The 19,055-nt window shown below is 41.6% G+C and overlaps 1 protein-coding gene and 1 long non-coding RNA gene across 16 annotated transcripts in view; one reads left to right on the top strand and one right to left on the bottom strand.

The window, feature by feature from the left end:
- The window catches only part of TDRD5 (tudor domain containing 5), a 96,834-nt gene extending 94,973 nt beyond the window's left edge, over positions 1–1,861 (top strand). For 14 of the 15 annotated variants that reach the window (XM_078356216.1, XM_078356215.1, XM_035279254.3 and 11 more), the window contains one exon: positions 1,301–1,854. In XM_078356216.1, the coding sequence (XP_078212342.1) occupies positions 1,301–1,548 (248 nt within the window). In that variant the 3' untranslated portion in view covers positions 1,549–1,854. Of the gene's footprint in view, positions 1–1,300 lie in introns of all 15 variants that reach the window. The other variant, XM_035279257.3, reaches the window with a different exon arrangement.
- Positions 1–19,055, bottom strand: part of LOC118149131 (uncharacterized) — a 59,147-nt gene that overhangs the window by 8,513 nt on the left and 31,579 nt on the right. The gene's annotated exons all lie outside the window — the stretch shown is intronic.

Below are 19,055 nucleotides of genomic sequence, written 5' to 3'. Positions count from 1 at the left end.
TCAGGGGTCACTGTTCTAAGATGCTTGTCCAATGTCTGAAAGCTTTTGTTTCATACATTTTGTCCAGTTTTCTAGTTGTGTAAGGCAAGAGAGTAGATATTCTTGTTGGATAGCACCACGACTGAAAGCAGAAATTTTGCTACTCTTAAATTCTTTGGTCATGTGTTCCTGCTTTTCGTACCTTTTAATATCCTAGCTCACCTAAGACTTCCTGTAAAATCACATTATTTAGTTAAAAATAATCATTCCTTTTCCTCTCTAGTAGACACTATAGTTTTACAAAATTTCCCTTTTTGGAATACATTGTCAAATCTTTCTCCAACATAATTCATTACAAAAGTATAGAACATATACCACATGTTACTCTGCTAGATGCTAAAGATGCAAAGATGAATAAAATAATGGATTATGCCCCTTTGTTTGAATTTTTGAAATCTGTGTTTTTTAAGATCTAGAACAGTGCTATTCAAACTGTAGTCTACATACTGGTGCCAATTTGAAGGGTTTGCAGGGGTGGACCATGCCGTAAGGAGTTTGTTCCAGAGTAGTCACTCAGCTACATTGCTGAACACATTGCGTAGCTCACCTGAATTTTTTTTTTAAGTAGGACTTTCTTGAAGGAAGCAATGTCTTGGTTTAGATGCCAGAAAAAGTGGCTTCTTTCACTGTAGGCAAGTAATAAGTGGTTTATAGACCAGCTACTAGTACACATCTCAGAGTGCTTAGCATCTCCTCCCTTGGCTATTAAGAAATCTTCAGCATCACAGTTCCAGCCATTAATTTCATTTAAAGGGTTATTATTTCTTCTTAATTAAAACTAATTATTTAGACATTCATTTTATGGCTGGTAACTGGTTTGGGGATTAGCAACCATGATCTAGGATGGTTTTATTTTTATACAGGTGCAGACTTGGAATTGGAACAACTTTGGCAATAGAGAGAATGCCTGTGAGGTACCACTTAGCTTAGTGCTGGAAGGAAGAAGAAGCACTTATGGGCTCTTCTCTGGGATTTCTGTTATATCCAGTTTATTTTTATGCCCTTCCTAGACATAAATCATCCCATCCTTGTTCATATTTTCCCTCTCTCACTTATCCTGACAAGATTTATTTTATCCCCATTTCCTTTCCATTTGTTGACTGCTTTCTGAGTCTCATCTTCTCTGATTAGCCATTGGTAATTGTCACGACCTAACAGAATGTGATTGTAACACATACTTGTATTGAACTAGTATGGGGGAGAGAAGGCAGTGAGTGTGAGAACCCCTTGAAAAGACATTCGTGTACTCTTTCTTTTCCAGTGGAAAGTTCTCCAGAGATCCTAAAGAATGAAGACTGTTCTAGCAGCCGTGCTATTACAGTGTACAAAGACAAGAGTCAAGAATCCATGGATCAGCTGTCATTGATTTTGTCTTATGAGTGCCAGATTTCCCAGAAGCTCTACATTCCTCGAAGTACAGCCACTGCTGCCTTAGGTGCTGCCGCACGGTTAGCTACATCCAGAAGCCTCCTACAGTGGTACCCCAGTGTGAAAAGGATGGAAGCATGAGGGAGGGAGGGAGAAAAACAGAATCCAGCCACTTAGGGCTTGAATAACTCCCAGGCCAAAATGAGGAGGTACTGAAGCAAACTAGTATCTTGATCGTTGATACTGTTGTCTTTCTGTGACTATATGTTAGCTTAATTATGCTAACAACCTACTTTGATGTAAGTATTGATATTTACTGTTACTCTTGATTTTCCTGATGATTTTGTGTCGTTTTGTTCATCTTTGTTTTTAATGTAGTTTAAAGGAATTTGTATCTTGTGTTTTTCTGTTTTTCTTGTACATATCATGACTGATAAATGAAAATTGAAAAACTAATGTTTGTGATATTTGGCAAGACAAAATAGTCTCATACTCCTATCTCCAGAAAAAAAGGATGTCTGACTCTTAGGGCTGCTTTCTATCTAAATTTCAGGTCTTCTGTATCATGGAGCATCATTATGTCTTTGAAATATTGGGATCAGTAAGAAAATCTACACCCTGAAGCTTTGGTCATATGAATACTTTTACATTAAAAAAAAATTAAGCCGTTTGTTTGCAGTAAAGGCAATTTCTGAAATGTAGCTGAGCCATCTCGATAATTATCACAGTTCCCAGGAGCCTAATCGTAACAATCGTTGAGCAGTGGCATTGTTTGAGCATTTATATAACATGTTCGCTGAGGTCAAATTGTGTGAAATGTGTTATGGCAGTCTGTTGAGCTCATAGTATAGATCATCAAAAAAGACCAAAGGTGACATTTTAAAATGTGAGTAGTGCTGGTTAATTTTTTCTTTTTTGCCAGACTTACATCTAGATTTAAAAAGTATTTTACTCACAGAATTAACTCCCCAAACAGAATCATTTCTGAGAAATATGTAAATAGTGAGCATGCTTCATGTAACAAAGTTCTCACCCTTACAGCTGCTCTTCTAAGGCCTCCTTATTTGGCATTAAATGACAGAGCTGGTCTCCTGGTTCTTCTCTTTTTCTATAATAAGGATTTTCTCCTTTTTCCTTCTCAACTATTTAGTTAGCAAAATATCTACTACGGAAGGAAGTAGGATGGGAGTAAATATGGAAATACATTCAGAGTATTATTTTAAAAAAAAGTTAAACCAAAAGTCTTTAAATACTAATCATTTTCTGTTTAAAAGCCTTAGAGAAAACATGTTTAAATGTAATAGAATTTAAAAGCTCGGATTCGTCTTTAGTTCCAGTATATCTATAAGGATAATATAAGGATTAAACTATTTGACAAAAAAAGACGAAGTAATCTGGAAACATGACTGATAGTTAATCCAACTGATGAAACAGGTTTGGGCCTTTGTGAATTTGTATCAGATATCTTTTTACTGGAGAAGACAGCTGGAGAGTTATGAGGAGGGTGAGTGGACAGTTAAATATCCTGTGATGCTCAATTGATAATGAACTGGTGGAGCTGTTTTTCATATAACTTTTGATACTCATACAAAATGTGTTTCAAAAGAAGAAAATTCATTGTGAAGTGATGGCTCTTCTGATTCTTTCTTTAAAGAAGCCAAATCTGATATTATAGTTTACTTTTCCAGGTGAACACTTAACTGGGTTTGGGGCAAGATGAATCTGGTATGTCTTAAGGGTTAACGGATATACATTTAGTAAGCTAAACCATAACCCTCTCTATAATAGCACCCAGCTACCAGGAGGCAGTCTGCCAAAGCTGGGTAGCCTTTTTGCAAGTTTCATAGTTGGTTTCATAATCTGACAGGGACTCATTTTACACCTTGCAAACTGGATGGGGATTATAAAATAACTGCTAAGGCTGTTTCAGAATCTCATTTGCCTGTGGCTGGATAGAGAATCATTTAGACAAAACTATCTCAAACTTCTTTCAAATGAGTGTCAACACACTTTCAAAGAAGCCTGTTTAGTAATTAATAATACCTTATTTATTTCAGTTGGTGTGAAGAATGAACCTTTGAGAGGCTTGTACATGTTGACTCCTTGGCTTTGAGTAGGATAGTCACCCTGTCAGTCATCTGTTTACTTATATCTTCTCCCAAAAAGGTGGCCTTTGGTAATTAAAGTTATCAGCAAAGTATCAAACAAAGTAGATGCATCATTTGAAAATGAGTAAATAGATTTCTGTATATGAGCAGGAACAGTGTTGAAAAGGTATGTAGATGCTATTGTCAAAAGATGAGCTGACATCTATACTTTGAACAGTTCCCTACCCCACCCCCAGCATTTTTGGTATTCAGGAGCTGTTTGCAGTAATGGAGGTCCCCAAGGAATGTTGAATGGGAAGTGGGAGCCTGAGGTAGGTGAAAGGAAATGAGTGAGAACATAAAGGAAAATCCTGGTGCTAAACTCTTTAGGGATGGAAGGGACTAAGGAGTCTGGCTTGCCTCTGACTGGCTTGACTAAAAGCGACTCTGGTTTCAACTCCAGTGGCTTGTAGCCAATAATACCCATTCTCCCATCCAAAAATACCCCAAAAGGCTGGGCACAGTGGCTTATGCTTATAATCCTAGCACTTAGGGAGGCTGAGTTGGGTGGATCACTTAAGGCCAGGAGTTTGAGATCAGCCTGGCAAACATGGTGAAACCCCATCTCTACTGAAAATACAAAAATTAGCCCTGTGTGGTGGCATGCACCTGTAGTCCCAGCTACTCAGGAGCAGAGGTTGCAGTGAGCTGAGATTGCACCACTGCACTCCAACCTTAAAACCCATGAGATAGCAAAAGAGGAGCCATTCCAGGCAGCAGGCAGCCTTTCACCTCCAAACTTGACATGTTTGAGATGTCAGTTACCCGTTTTAAGGCATGGGGAGTACTAGAGGCTTCTGCCCACTATCAGTCAGCTTGTGTCTAACCTAGAGATGTAGAATTACAGAATTTTGATCTAGAAGGGAACTTACATGAGCAAATTTGATGTCGAGAAAGATTAACTTGACAGCAGCCAGCGGTGGCTGGCAAGATGGATGAATAGGAACAGCTCCCAGTGAGATCAACACAGAAGGTGGGTGGTTTCTGCATTTCTGACTGAGTCAAGACCCACCCGTGTGCTGTATTCAGGAGACCCATCTCATGCACAAAGGCACACATAGGCTCAAAGTAAAGGGATGGAGGAATATTTATACCAAACAAATAGAAAAAAAAAAAAGCAGGGGTTTCAGTCCTAGTCCCTGATAAAACAGACATAAACCAACAAAAATCAAAAAAGACAAAGAAGGGCATCACATAATGGTAAAGGGATCAATGCAACAAGAAGAGCTAACTATCCTAAATATATATGCACGCAGTACAGGAGCACCTAGATACATAAAGCAAGTTCTTCATGACCTACAAAGAGACTTAGGCTCCCACACAATAATAGCAGGAGACTTTAACACCCCACTGTCAATATTAGATCAATGAGACAGAAAATTAACAAGGCTATTCAGGACTTGAACTCAGCTCCGGAACAAGCAGACCTAATAGCCATCTACAGAACTCTCCACCCCAAATCAACAGAATATACATTCTTCTCAGCACATCACATGTGTTCTAAAATTGGCCACATAATTTGAAGTAAAACAGTCCTTAGCTAATAGCAAAAGAACAAAAATTATAACAGTCTCTCATGCAGTGCAATCAAATTAGAACTCAGGATTAAGAAACTCACTGAAAACTGCACAACTACATGAAAACTGAACAACCTGCTCCTGAATGACTCCTGGTAAATAACGAAATAAAGGCAGAAACAAGTTCTTTGAAAACAATGAGAACAAAGACAATGTACCAGCATTTCTGGGACACAGCTAAAGCAGTTTGTAGAGGGAAATCTATAGCACTAAATACCCACAGGAGAAAGCAGGAAAGATCTGAAATTGACACCCTAATATCACAATTAAAAGGATGAGAGAAGCAAGAGCAAACACATTCAAAAGCTAGCAGAAGACAGATAACTAAGATCAGAGCAGAACTGAAGGAGTTAGAGACATGAAAAACCCTTCAAAATAATCCATGAATCCAGGAGCTGGTTTTTTGAAAAAATCAACAAAATAGATATACTGCTAGTCAGTCTAATAAGGAAAGAGAGAAGAATCAACTAGACACAATAAGAAATGATAAAGGGGAGATCATCACTGATCCCACAGAAATACAAACTACCATCAGAGAATATGGTATAAACATATAAAACACTTAAACATATAAAACACTTCTATGCCACGCGTCTACAACCATCTGATCTTTGACAACTCTGATAAAAACAAGCAAGGGGAAAAGGATTTAATAAATGGTATTGGGAAAACTGGCTAGTCATATGCAAAAAACTGAAACTGGACCCCTTCCTTACACAAAAATTCACTCAAGATGGATTAAAGACTTAAATATTTAAGACCTAAAATATAAAAATCCTAGAAAACCTAGGCAGTATCATTCAGGACACAGGTATGGGCAAAGACTTCATGAGTAAAACACAATGGCAACAAAAGCCAAAATTGAAAATGGGATCTAATTAAAGAGCTTCTGCACAGCAAAAGAAACCATCATCAGAGTAAACAGGCAACCTACAGAATGGGAGAACATTTTGCAATCCATCTGACAAAGGGCTAATATCCAGAACCTACAGGAACTTAAATTATAAGAAAACCCCATCCAAAAGTGTGTGAAGGATATGAACAGACACTTTTCAAAAGACATTTATGCAGCCAACAAACATATGAAAAATGCTCATCATCAGTGGTATTAGAGAAATCAAATCAAAACCACAATGAGATACCATCTCGCGCCAGTTAGAATGTCTATCATTAAAGAGTCAGGAAACAACAGATGCTGTAGAGGATGTGGAGAAATAGGAACACTTTTACACTGTTGGTGGGAGTGTAAATTAGGTCAACCATTGTGGAAGACAGTGTGGTGATTCCTCAAGGATCTAGAAATGGAAATACCATTTGACCCACCAATCCCATTACTGGGTATATACCCAAAGGATTATAAATCAACCTATAAAGACACATGCACACGTATATTTATTGCAGCCCTATTCACAATAGCAAAGACTTGGAACCAACCCAAATGCCCATTAGTGATAGACTGGATAAAGAAAATATGGCGCATATACACCATAGAATACTCTGTAGTCATAAAGCAGGATGAGTTTATGTCCTTTGCAGGGACATGGATGAAGCTGGAAACCATCATTCTCAGCAAACTGACACAAGAGCAGAAAATCAAACACCACATGTTCTCACTCATAAGTGGGTGTTGAACAATGAGAACGCATGGACACAGGGAGGGGAGCATCACACACTGGGGCCTCTTGGGGACTGGGGGGGCTAGGGAAGGGATAACGTTAGGAGAAATAACTAATGTAGATGACAGGTTGATGGGTGCAGCAAACCACCATGGCATGTGTACCTATGTAACCTGCATATTCTGCACATGTATCCCAGAACTTAAAGTATAATTTTTTTAAAAACCAAAAAAAAAAAAAAAAAAACAATCCACTTGCCTGTGGTCATACAGTTTGACTTATCATAGCTGCAGATTCCTACCTCAGTGCCCTTTCCACAGGAAATACTGCAACTCATTTTTTGTACTTTAAATGATTTCATGCCAGAAGACACAGCTTTGGTAGAACAGTCCATAAAAAAGGTGGTTCTTATAGCTGAACAAACCCTTGGTGGTGTTGGGGCAAGGGACAGATTGGTAGGCTTGATCATATCTTATATGTGGATACTTTTTAACAGTGGACCAGTTCTAGAGCTGAAGAATCTGAAAAAGGGATAGCATAAGGAATGAGAAACCTACTTCTCACAGAGAAATCTTCCTGAACCTTTCCGTTAACATTTATGCTAACAGGCATTTCTAAGAGTTTTGATACATTTTCATTGTCTCATATACAGTCCAATGGACAGCATTCACTATATACCTTACTCTCAATTCAGCAGGACCTATCACTAAGACACTGACTATATTTCACTTTCTGAAGCCCATTCAAAGCTTGACCTTTTCCAAGATTCCAGCTAAGGAGCATAGCTGTGTGAATGAAATCTGTGTGCTTTGAATTTAGACCCCTTCCTAACAAGTGGTGTTTGTTTCATTTGGACAGTTGTAGGTCCCACTGGCCTTCTGAAACTAGAATCCTTTAGACACAGTTGTTTTAACTGTGGACAGAAGGTGTCGTAACGGCTCAGTCAAGGAAACCTTTAATATTTAGTATCATAATTGACTTGTATGCCACTTTTCATGTGAAATTGATGACCAGACCTCAAAACTGAATAGATAATTTATTCACAGCTAAATTCTCTTGGTTTTTTAAGCTTAATTTTCAGGAAATGCTTTTAGCTTTCTGTTTGGTGTAAACTTAGTTGTATGTTTCCATTAAAATAATTTTTGGAAAAATTATAATATTAATATTTACTTGATTTTTACTTCTTGGTAAAAGTTAAATAATCTGATAAAGAAGCCAAATGTATGACTCCATCTCTGCCCTCTAAACTTTTGTTACAGAACTAATGGTAAGTTGTTGGAATCAAGAAATGATTAGCTTAATCTTTATTTAATCTTCCGTGTTTGTAATAGCATTTTTTGTTAATTTAAATACTTACGAAGTTGAAATTTGTTTTTTCAAAAATGTCTCGGTGTTTCTTTGTAAATTAGTCTTGTTGATTCGTTAGGAATGAGCATCTCATTTAAATATGTAAAGCACTTGAGTAAAATGCAAAATTTATGTAGTTGGAAAACTCTTGACTAAACCATTTGTCTTCATTTTTGACATGACCGCTTCATTTTCAAAGTACTGGCCTAGTCAGCCTTTCCTATACTTTAGGTAATTCCGTGAAATTGGAAATTCATTCATATTGTAGCCACTTCTTAAGTACCTCATGGCTGCATTTCAAAGAATTATTTTTCTTGTGTATAGCAACCCTAAGCCATCATCTAGGTTATTAATGGATTAACTTTTCTTTAATCTGTCATTCCACTGGACCATAAGTAGAGCTGTGAACAAGTTCAATTCATTACTTACTAGAGCGCATGGTTCCCTGACAGAAGCATTCACTACTGCAGTGTTGTTACTCTGACGGAGAATCTGATACCATATATATGAAAACACCTTTCAGTTAAATAAGAGGGCATGCAACACCTAGGATACTGTTAGGCAAAGTATCCCCATATATTTCCTCTTCATAGACAACTGTCTTCCCCCTTTGCTTCAGACCTTAGTACCTGATGGTGAGGAACAAAGGGCAGAGGTGGGGCTTGGGCAAGAGGGAAACTTTTCTGAACTTCTCTTATTCAAGAAACTGGGCCAGCCATGGAGGCTAACACCTGTAATTCCAGGACTTTGGGAGGCCAAGGCAGGAGGATTGCTCAAGGTCAGGAGTTCAAGACCAGCTTGGGCAATATAGCAAGACCCTGTCCCTAGTAAACATTTTAAAAAACAGAAAATTAGTTGGGCATGGTGGCATGCACCTGTAGACCCAGCTGCTCCCCAGGCTGAGGTGGGAGGATTGTTTGAGCCCAGGAGTTTGAAGCTGCAGTGAGCTACGAGTGCACCACAGCACTCCAGCCAGGGTAACAGAGCAATTAACTTTTCCTTAATCTGTCATTCCACTGGACCTAGATGATTACTGTGGCCCTACAGATTGTATATAGATTATATCTAGTGGCCCTAGATATAAACTTGGAGTAGACTCTTCCTAGGCTACTCTCAGCCCTTCATCCTATGATCTGAGAGACCAAAAAAAAAAAAAAAAGCCTCTTTATCAACACTAAGGTTAAAAGAAACAAAAATTACCTATGGGCTGAGGGTTCAGGGCTCAGTTGACCTGATGCCTTCCTGAATCCCTAGGTGACAAGGAAACTACACTCTTGATAAACTCTCTAACAGGAGCCATCAGACTCATCTGATTGCCAGCCCTACAAACATTCTTTTCTCATCAGCACACCTGCAGATTAAGCCAGTTTCAGCCAGCTTATAGAGGCTGTACCACAAACTTTGTGTTCTGTAGTTCACCTTTTAATGTAAAGGAGCCAAACTCCACCTCATTTTAATGTCAAAAGCCCACTGTAGAGTGAACATGAGATGTATGTTGCACATATGTCTATCCATTGGGCACGTACTCGACACCTCCCCCTCATAAATACGTACAGCTTTTCTGCCAATCCTACTGAATGTGTATGACTATTGTGTGATACAGCACAGTGAAGCATCAAACCCAACCTCTCTTCCCCTCTTAGAAGAGAGAGCACCTTCATCCAGGCTGAAGACTATCTCTTCACTATTTGCAAACTGACACCACCAATAAATCTCTCCTTTTTACTATGTAGCCATCCTGGTGGTCTTTTGGATAACATGCCTCACATTCAATTCATTATAAACGTCTGTCAAATTCTACCTCCTCATTATCTCATTAGTCCCTCTATTTCTCTGTAGACCTGCTGCCACTTTCATGTCTTTCCTGGCACGTGGGAGATGCTCGTTAATTTAATGAGTGACTGAGTAGATAGGACAGGGAATAGGATATTAATTAAGGCCAACTGAAATCTTGATCTTTTTTCCTGCAATGCTGTGTTCTGAATATCTACAAAACAGAAGACTTACTGGGAAGAGCCTAATCAAACATGAGCAAACATCCCATTTAAACTCTGCCTTTAGAATTGGATGGAAAGCATGTTCTCCAGATAAGAGTTCTGAGTAGAAAGGCAGGAAGTATTTTGTCAAGGTTATTCTTCAGCAGAACCCATATTTGATCATTTTTCTGGTTGGGTTTGTAAAGGAAAGTGACCCCCCAAAAAAGCAATTTGATATTTTCTGCTTCTCAGAAACAGCCTCTTGGTCTCCTCCGAAAACTCTGATTTACCAAACTGGCTCCTTTAGTTTACTGTTCCTCACTCTTAGAGGCTTACCTCTGATTTCATGGTTTATTTTCCAGAAAATGTTTCTAACACCACAAACACCAATGGAGCAGGTAAATAAGTCAAAAGAAACTCATTTAAAGCTGCCCTTTAGGGTTGATATTTATTTTGAACTTTAACTTCTTTCTGTGGAATTTCTGGTGGCCTTAAAATTTGTGGCTAAATCAAGGGCTGTGTGTGTGTGAGTGTGTGTGCCTGTGCGTGTGCGTGTGAGAGAGAGAGCGAGCGCGTGTTGGTGTGAGCTCTGGCTATGTGTTGTGCCAAATAATGAACTCCAGGGACAAAAGAAAGATAAAAAACTAAAGAATCTGCTCTACTTACCAAGAAATGTCTTTGTATTTTGTGGTGGCTTTTCTTCCATTAATCCTTTTTAAGTATATATTGACTTTGAATATTAAAATCATGAGATTTTTGTTTCATTTTGAATGCGGTGTAGTATAAGAAAATGTGATTTTAAAAATTAATGCAATTAAAGAAATGAGCAAGGAAAGTAGCACCAACTTTAAGTTTCTATTCGATAACAAAGATTAAATCATGGATTGACACTGAAGAACAAAATGCATTAAAACAACCATTGCCAATGCAGCACGCACAGCAGCAGTTTGCAAGGTTGGCCTTGTACTTTCATCCCCTGGAGGAGTTTCCAAAAACTTCCACCACTTGGAAGACATCCCCTAAAGACTGATTTGGTGGCTCCTGCATGATTCTAACAAGCAGCAAGGGCTGAGAATGACCATGTGTGAGGATGACCAACCACATACAAGAAAACACAAACACGTATGTCCTGGCCTTTCTCACTAAAACTTTCAAGTGGTGCTTCTCAAGGGAAGGAGGTGGAGGAGCGCGCTGCCTGGATGAAGAGAACTTTATCAATCTGTTCACACTGCGCCTCCTCCACACCGCCCAGCTGCAGTTCTTCAGTCCTTCTGTGAAAGCTGATCACAGGAATTGGGCCGTTCTTGTCACATCCAGCTGTGACAGTTGAGAAGCCATGGGGGAAAAGAACTCAGGACACATAACACTGCTCCAAAAATGTAATTCTCTGCATGCCTGGCTGCCGAAACTGCGTGCTATAATCTGAAATCCATTTTATGGAATAGTTGCTAAAATGAATGACTGCAATTCCAAGACTAATTCTGCCCACTGCCATCACTCACTAATCAGAACCTGCAGCTCCCTAGAACCTTACTAGTGCCAAAGAAGTTTCTCAAAGAGCAATATGTAATGTTTCTCTTTTTTATAAAACCCCCAACCTTCTCTTTGTTCTTCAGACATACCAAAGACTACCCTCTCTGCCCTGAATTGCAATTCTTTCTTCCCAAATGAAAGTGAGAGCCACTGTGACATATCCAAGGGTTTTATCCATTAGACATGCTAGCATGGGCATAAGAAGCTGAGAACTATTGTGTTAGAAAGTAATTTTGTTTTTCATAAGTGATATCAGGCTGGGCGCAGTGGTTCACACGTGTAATCCTAGCACTTTGGGAGGCCAAGGTGGGTGGATCACCTGAGGTCAGGAGTTCGAGACCAGCCTGGCCAACATCATGAAACCCCATCTCTCTAAAAATACAAAAATTAGCTGGGTGTGGTGGCGCATGCCTGTAATCCCAGCTACTCAGAAGGCGGAGACAGGAGAATCCCTTGAACCTAGAAGATGAAGGTTGCAGGGAGCGGAGATCATTCCAGCCTGGGCAACAGAGCAAGACTTTGTCTCCAAAAAAGAAAAAAAAGTAAAATCAAGTAGCAATAGGTTATGTAACTCAGCTGAATTTGATTATCTAAGTTTTGCATTCTTTTCTCTCCCATGGTGGCATTTTTCTACTAAATATCGTAAAAATGTAATGTGGGCCATATCATGAACAATACTTGAATGTGATGGCCTTTTTTCCCCTCTCACAATACTGGCCAGATGGATTGCAACGTGAGGAGAGTCGAAACAACCTTCCCAACAGCGGAGCCAATGGCCACTCTCCTTTTGTTTATGCCATGACATTGATTGAGCAAGATAAACGGATATCGTTGGAACTTTTGTGAAACCTTAACAAAACTGAATTCGCTGCTGCCTTTGAAACAAGACTATAAGAGTGTCAGGGTGGTTTGGTGTCATAAGGGCACTGGCCAAGGGTTCATTGTTAATACTGCCCGGATAGCTGAGCTTCCAGCAGCAGCTGCTAGAACGGAGAGCAAGGGGAAAGTAATATGTGAAAACCTCATTCAAGTTTTCAACTTGGAGCTGATAAGCCCAGGATTTCTCTACCTGAATTACTCCTCAGAGTAGACTTGGTGAGGGGAATCCACCAAAGCTGGATTTTTAAAAAGCTGGTTTGTTCTGAAGTCAAACTAATTATTCTCTAGAGGGTTTTGCCTTTTTCTGACCACTAGGTGGCGATCTAGGACAGGAGTTCTGCTGCCAGGGCAGCTGCTAACAATCTGTTCCTTGAAATACTTTGGGTTTCATAGTAGGTTTCAGAGTTGAAAATGGAGCTAGGAGCTAACTTCATCCAACCCCTCTTTTTACGTGATAAGAAAATATTAAGTGACCTAGAACAAAAATTCATCCGAAATAGGGTCTTAAATTAATACGTGATCTTGCCGCAGATTAAAATTTCCCTTCTTTATTTTACTCTCCAGGAAATGGCCACAGAGCACTCCCTTTTTACAGAACTTGAACTTTAAGGTGGTGGGGAAACTAACAACCCCTAATCACATTCAGAAGCTACAGGTACTGATTCTATCTTGCTCCATTGAAAAAGTTTTCAGGAAAAAAATCACTTTGCCATCTTTATTTTGGCCTTTCTAGGAAGATGTGTTTTCACCTCCTTTATAAATTACTATTATAGGAAAAAAGTCAAAATCATTACAATTTAGGCAGATTTTTTAGTCTTTAAAATGATTTTTAAAATTTTGTGCTTATCTGTCTTTCTCCGGGAAGGTCCTTGGCTTCCTCAGATTCTCAAAAATGATTAAGAATGCCTGCAGGAATTCTGCATCCTGCGATGTGACTATTTGCTCACAGGATTCTCTGTGAGATGGAAAACTGATTAACTAGTGACTTCACTCTCAAATGAAGACAAGCAAATCCTATGGTCAGAGTGTGGTTTTAACTCGCATCAGGAGTAAGCGCTAATAACCACCACTTGCAGAGGACTTTACAGATTGCAAAGCAGCAGAGGCTGCTGCCAACAAAAGTTTAAGTCACATTAACACAAGGATAGTATACAAGACAAGGGAATTATTTGATAAGTTCCACACCCCTGTTCACTTCTAGGAAGCAAAACGTTTGCAAAGGAGATAGACCAGCATTCACAAGAGAACTGATTGGATAATAAGAGCTTTATGGACTTTGTATGTGCCACAAGCTGTTTATTCCGTGCTCTTTTATGTAGATTATGTCATTTAATCCTTACAACACCACCATGGGGTAGGTGGTATTATTACTCCCATTTTACAGATAGGGAAATCGAGGCACACCATGCCAGAAATTAACACTGTATTACAGTAACCTTAATATCCAGTTACTAGATGCTTATTATATGCCAAACCTTTACGTGTTTCATATTTACAACATCCCTGTTGCTATTCCTTTTTTGCAAGAGAAGAGACTTGAGGATCAGAAAATTAAGTTATTTACCAAGAATCACACAAGTGGAAGGACACTAACTATGTGTGATTTCTCCAAGGAGTTGCCAGTATTATCTTCACATACTTCTACGATTCCCTCTTAAACCAATTCCAGTCCCACCTATGCCACTCCACCAAAACTGCTCCTGTCAAGGTCTCCAGCAACTCCATGCTGAATCCACTAGTCAGCCATCAGTCATCCCATCTGACTTATCAGTAGTATTTGATACACTTGACTCCTCCTCCTCCCTGACACTTTCTCTTCTCCCAGGACGTCACATTCCCTAGGGTTTCCTCCTCCTCTTTTTCCTGACTTCTTAATGCTGCAGGGCACCAGACCTCATTCTCTTGGAAATTCCTCCAGTCTCCTGGCTTTAATTACCATCTACAACTATAGGAAATCCTGTTGGCTATGCTTCCCAAATGTGTGGAATCTGCCCGCTTCTCACCACCCCCACCTCCACCACCAGGTCTGAGTCACTATGCAGAGCCGGGACCACTTCACAGCCTCATCCGACATCCCTGCTGTCCACAGTGCTCTCACTCCGCTCTCCACAAAGCAGCCAGAGTGGCCCTTTCAAACTCCCAGGCAGCTGGCACCCTTCCTCTGCCCAAGGCCCTCTGAGGGCTCTCAAATTCTTACCCAGAGTCCTTACTATGGTCCGCAATGGTGTTGCCAAAGACAATGTAGGATGCCCAGTTAAATTCGGATTTCAGGTGAACAGCTAATAACTTTCTAGTATACGTAAGGGTTCATGCAATATTTGAGGCTTATTTGTAATTTTTAAATTACTCATTATCTGAAATTCAAATTTAGCTGAGATTGCATATTTTTATTTGCAAAATCTGCCAGGCATATCCACCAGGCTCTAAATGATGATGCCCCCACCCCGTTACCTCCCGACCTCATCTCCCACACTCCCCCCCATTCGCTCCACTCCCCCACACTGGCCTCCTCGCTTTCTGCCAGTGAATAGCTCCTCACCTTGGGCTCTTGCCTTGGCTGTTCTTCTCCAGCATCTGCATCCTCTCAAAGAGGTAATTTCTAAAATGACTTCTCAACCCTCTGCTCCCAACACCCCTCATCCTGCTCCACTTTTTTTCCATAGCACCTGACTGCTAACATCACTCACTTTTTTTTGTTATTTTTATTTTTGAGATGAAGTGCAATGGCGTGATTTTGGCTCACTGCAACCTCCATCTCCTGTATTCAAGTGATTCTCCTGCCTCAGCCTCCTGAGTAGCTGGGATTACAGGCATCAGCCACCATGCCTGGATAATTTTTGTATTTTTAGTAGCAATGGGGTTTTACCACGTTGGCCAGGCTGGTCTCGAACTCCTGACCTCAGGTGATCCACCCACCTCGGCCTCCCAAAGTGCTGGGATTATAGGCGTGAGCCACCGCCCCCGGCCCAACTCATTCTTTTTATTGTGAACTGTAGGTCGCCACCAATCAGAACCCACCGAGTAGGTATTTTTGTCCGTTTAATGCACTATCGTATCCCAAGAGGCTAGAACAACAGCACCTCGGTACACAATAAATGTTTATAGTGAAGGAATGATTTCAAAGGCTCTTGCTCCTTTCCATTGCATTATATATTCCCTCTGTTTCAACTTGTGTTATGACAAATATCTGAACAAACCAAGAGTCCACAGCCTGGGGAGGAGCTTACGCGCAGAGGTGGAGGTCCTTCTGTCGTGGGACAATCTGGCTCAAGGCACAGAACTGTCCAAAGCTCTCTGCCCAGGCAATTGCCACGTTCCTCACACCCTCAGTATCGTCCTCCATTTAACAACAACAATGACAAAGTGTTTATTTTCTATGTGCTGAGCTCCAAGAATACAAGGATAAACAAGGTGATGTTACCTGGGAGCACCAGGCAATGAGCTTGAGATTCCTGCCTGGCTGAGAAAATGAAAAAGAATCGGGTCTGACTGGCCAGAATCACAGCAAGAGCCACAGTCCCTTACATCCTGTCATCTCCCCCGCTTTGGCAACCCCCAAGGGAAAACCAAAGTGAATATGAAGCAGGAGCAGCGAGAACATCTGCCGTGGCCTCTCTATGACCCCAGTGCAGCAGCTCAGCAGAGATGAATGAACGCGCAGGAAGCTTGTTGGCGTCAGTCTCGATTGACGCCAACAGGAAGGTGGAGCGGGGAGGCCGATCTGCTGCTGAAAATCATTTCCCCTGGAAAGTCTCCCAGGAGGAAAAAAAGTCATTACAGCAGGGATAACAATGTTTACTGACAGCTTTGTGTACATTTCTGACCCACCTTATTTCTGCACTATTAGGTTCTGGAATTACTGAGGAGATATTAGGTTGGTGCAAAAGTAATTGCGGTTGTTGCTGTAAGTTCAATGGCAAAAACCTCAATTACTTCTGCACCAACCTAAGGCTATCTTAACATGCAATCGTTAGCTAGAATAGTCTAGAGCAGGTTACAGAGGAGCGGTATTAACACGGCTAAAACACACACGGTAGCAAATGGAGAAAGTAGTATCTTGAGGGGAGGATGGTTTGCAATGCCCTTTTCTCCCTTTCTGCTTTCGTTCCAGGTGGGCCTCCAGCATGTCCTCGTCACCAAATTACAGAGCTGTCACTTTCTAATTCAATGAAAATTTACTGGGGGCCTGTTTGACACAGGCTGTGTCACTTCCTGTTTCCAGGGTATTAGATTCACTGAAGGAGCTCATCCTTGACTAAAGAGCGCAGCTCCCTAGTGCAACTGTGACTAGGCAGAGAGGGGTGAAAAGTCGGCCCTGGCATTAACTACATGCCCACAGCAAGACCTCGTGCTTTCTTCTTGTAGAGAAGGACCAGATGCTAGAACTGAGGACACCTCGGATGACACCCAAGCTTCTAGAGGAAAATTATACATGGAACTGGCAGATCTCGTAAGGCACAGCCAGCCCAGCAAAATTGGGAAGTGAGCGATACTGATCCTCAACATTCTCCAGCTTTCATTTTCAGCTCTTTCCCCTACAACTGTTATTTGATTCTGCCCCACGAGTGGCCACAAAGTCCCCCTGCCCTCCTCTATCACAACCCACCCAGGACCTTGCTAGTTGACACTGACCTTTCCACATTTTAAGAGTCTGAAATTATTCCCCAGTCTTCCCAGCATTTTAGGAGGCTGAGGTGGGTGGATCACGAGGTCAGGAGTTTGAGACCAGCCTGGTCAATACGGTGAAACCCTGTCTCTACTAAAAAATACAAAAATTAGTGGGGCGTGGTGGCATACCCCTTTAAGTCCCAGCTACTTAGGAGGCCGAGGCAGGAGAATCGCTTGAACCTGGGAGGCAGAGGTTGCAGTGAGCCAAGACTGCGCCACTGCACTCCAGCCTGGGTGACAGAATGAGACTGTGTCTAAAAAAATAATAATAATTCCCAGGATTTTTGCCAAAATGGCCAAATAGGAACAGCTCCTGTCTGCAGTTCCCAGCGAGAGCAACACAGAAGGTGAGTGATCTCTGCATTTCCAACTGGGGTACCAGCTTGATCTCACTGGGACTAGTTAGACAGAGGTGCAGCCCAGGGATGGCAAGCTGAAGCAGGTGGGGCGTCGCCTCACCTGGGAAGCACAAGGGGCCCGGGAACTCCCTCTCCTAGCCAAGGGAAGCCATTAGCGGACTTTTCCCAGCACTCTGGCTCAGATCCTGCACTTTTCCCACAGTCTTTACAATCCACAGACCAGGAGATTCCAGTGCCTACAATGCTGGCACCCTGGGTTTCCAGCACAAACTTGGGCAGCCGTTTCAGCTGCAGCAGTTTTTTTCCTCATACCCCAGTGGTGCCTAGAACGCCAGCAAGATAGAAGACAGAACTGCTCATTCCCCTGAAAAAGGGGGCTGAAGCCAGGGAGCCAAGTGATCTGGCTTAGCGGGTCCCACCCCTATGAAGGCCAGTAAGCTAAGATCCGCTGGCTTGAAATTCTCGCAGCCAGCGCAGCAGTCTGAGCTTGACCTGACATATCTGAGCTCGGTGAGGGAAGGGGTGGCCACCATTGCTGAGGCTCAGGTAGGCGGTTTTAACCTCACCTGTGTAAACAAAGTCACTGGGAAGTTTAGACAACAACTGGGCAGAGCCCACAGCAGCTCAGCAAGGCAGACTATCCCTAGACTCACTTCTTGCTGGGCAGGGCATCTTTGAAAAAAGGCAGCAACCCATCAGGGACTCATAAACAAAGCCCCCACCTTCCTGGGACAGAGCACCTGGGAAAAGGGGGGGTTGTGGGTTCAGCTTCAGCAGACTTAAACATCCCTGCCTGGCAGCCCTGAAGAGAGCAAGGAAGCTCCCAGCACAGTGCTTCAGCTCTGATAAGACACAGACTGCCTCCTTAAATGGCTTCCCATTTATCCTGACTGGGAGACACCTCAGATAGGAGAGCTCTGGCTGGCATCTGGCAGGAACCCTTCAAAGACAAAGCTACCAGAGGAAGGAACAGGCAGCAATCTTTGCTGTTCTGCAGCCCCCCTGGGTGATTACCAGGCAAGCAGGGTCTGGAGTGGACCTCCAGCAAACTCCAGCAGACCTGCAGAGACTGTTAGAAAGAAAACTAACAAACAGAAAGAAACAGTTTTGACATCAACAGGAAGGACGTCCACTCAGAGATCCCATCTGGAAGTCACCAACATCAAAGACCAAAAGTCGATAATCCACAAAGCTGGGAAAAAACCAGTGCAAAAAGGACGAAATCTCAAAAAACCAAAATGCCTCTTCTCTTCCAAGGGATCACAACTCCTCACCAGCAATGGAATAAAACTGGATGGAGAATGAGTTCGATGAACTCAGAAGCTTCTCAGCAAGCTTCAGAAGGTGGGTAATAATAAACTTCTCCAAGCTAAAGGAGCATGTACTAACCCAACAAGGAAGCAAAGAACCTTGAAAAAAGGTTAGACGAAATGCCAACTAGAATAACCAGCATAGAGAAGGTCCTAAACGACTTGATGTAGCTAAAAAAAAGCAGCAGGAGAACTTCGTGAAGCACACACGTTTCAATAGCTGAATTGATCAACCA

Source organism: Callithrix jacchus, chromosome 18 (genome assembly GCF_049354715.1).
Source record: "Callithrix jacchus isolate 240 chromosome 18, calJac240_pri, whole genome shotgun sequence".
NCBI lineage: Eukaryota > Metazoa > Chordata > Mammalia > Primates > Cebidae > Callithrix > Callithrix jacchus.
This window is presented reverse-complemented; position numbering and strand designations above follow the sequence as displayed.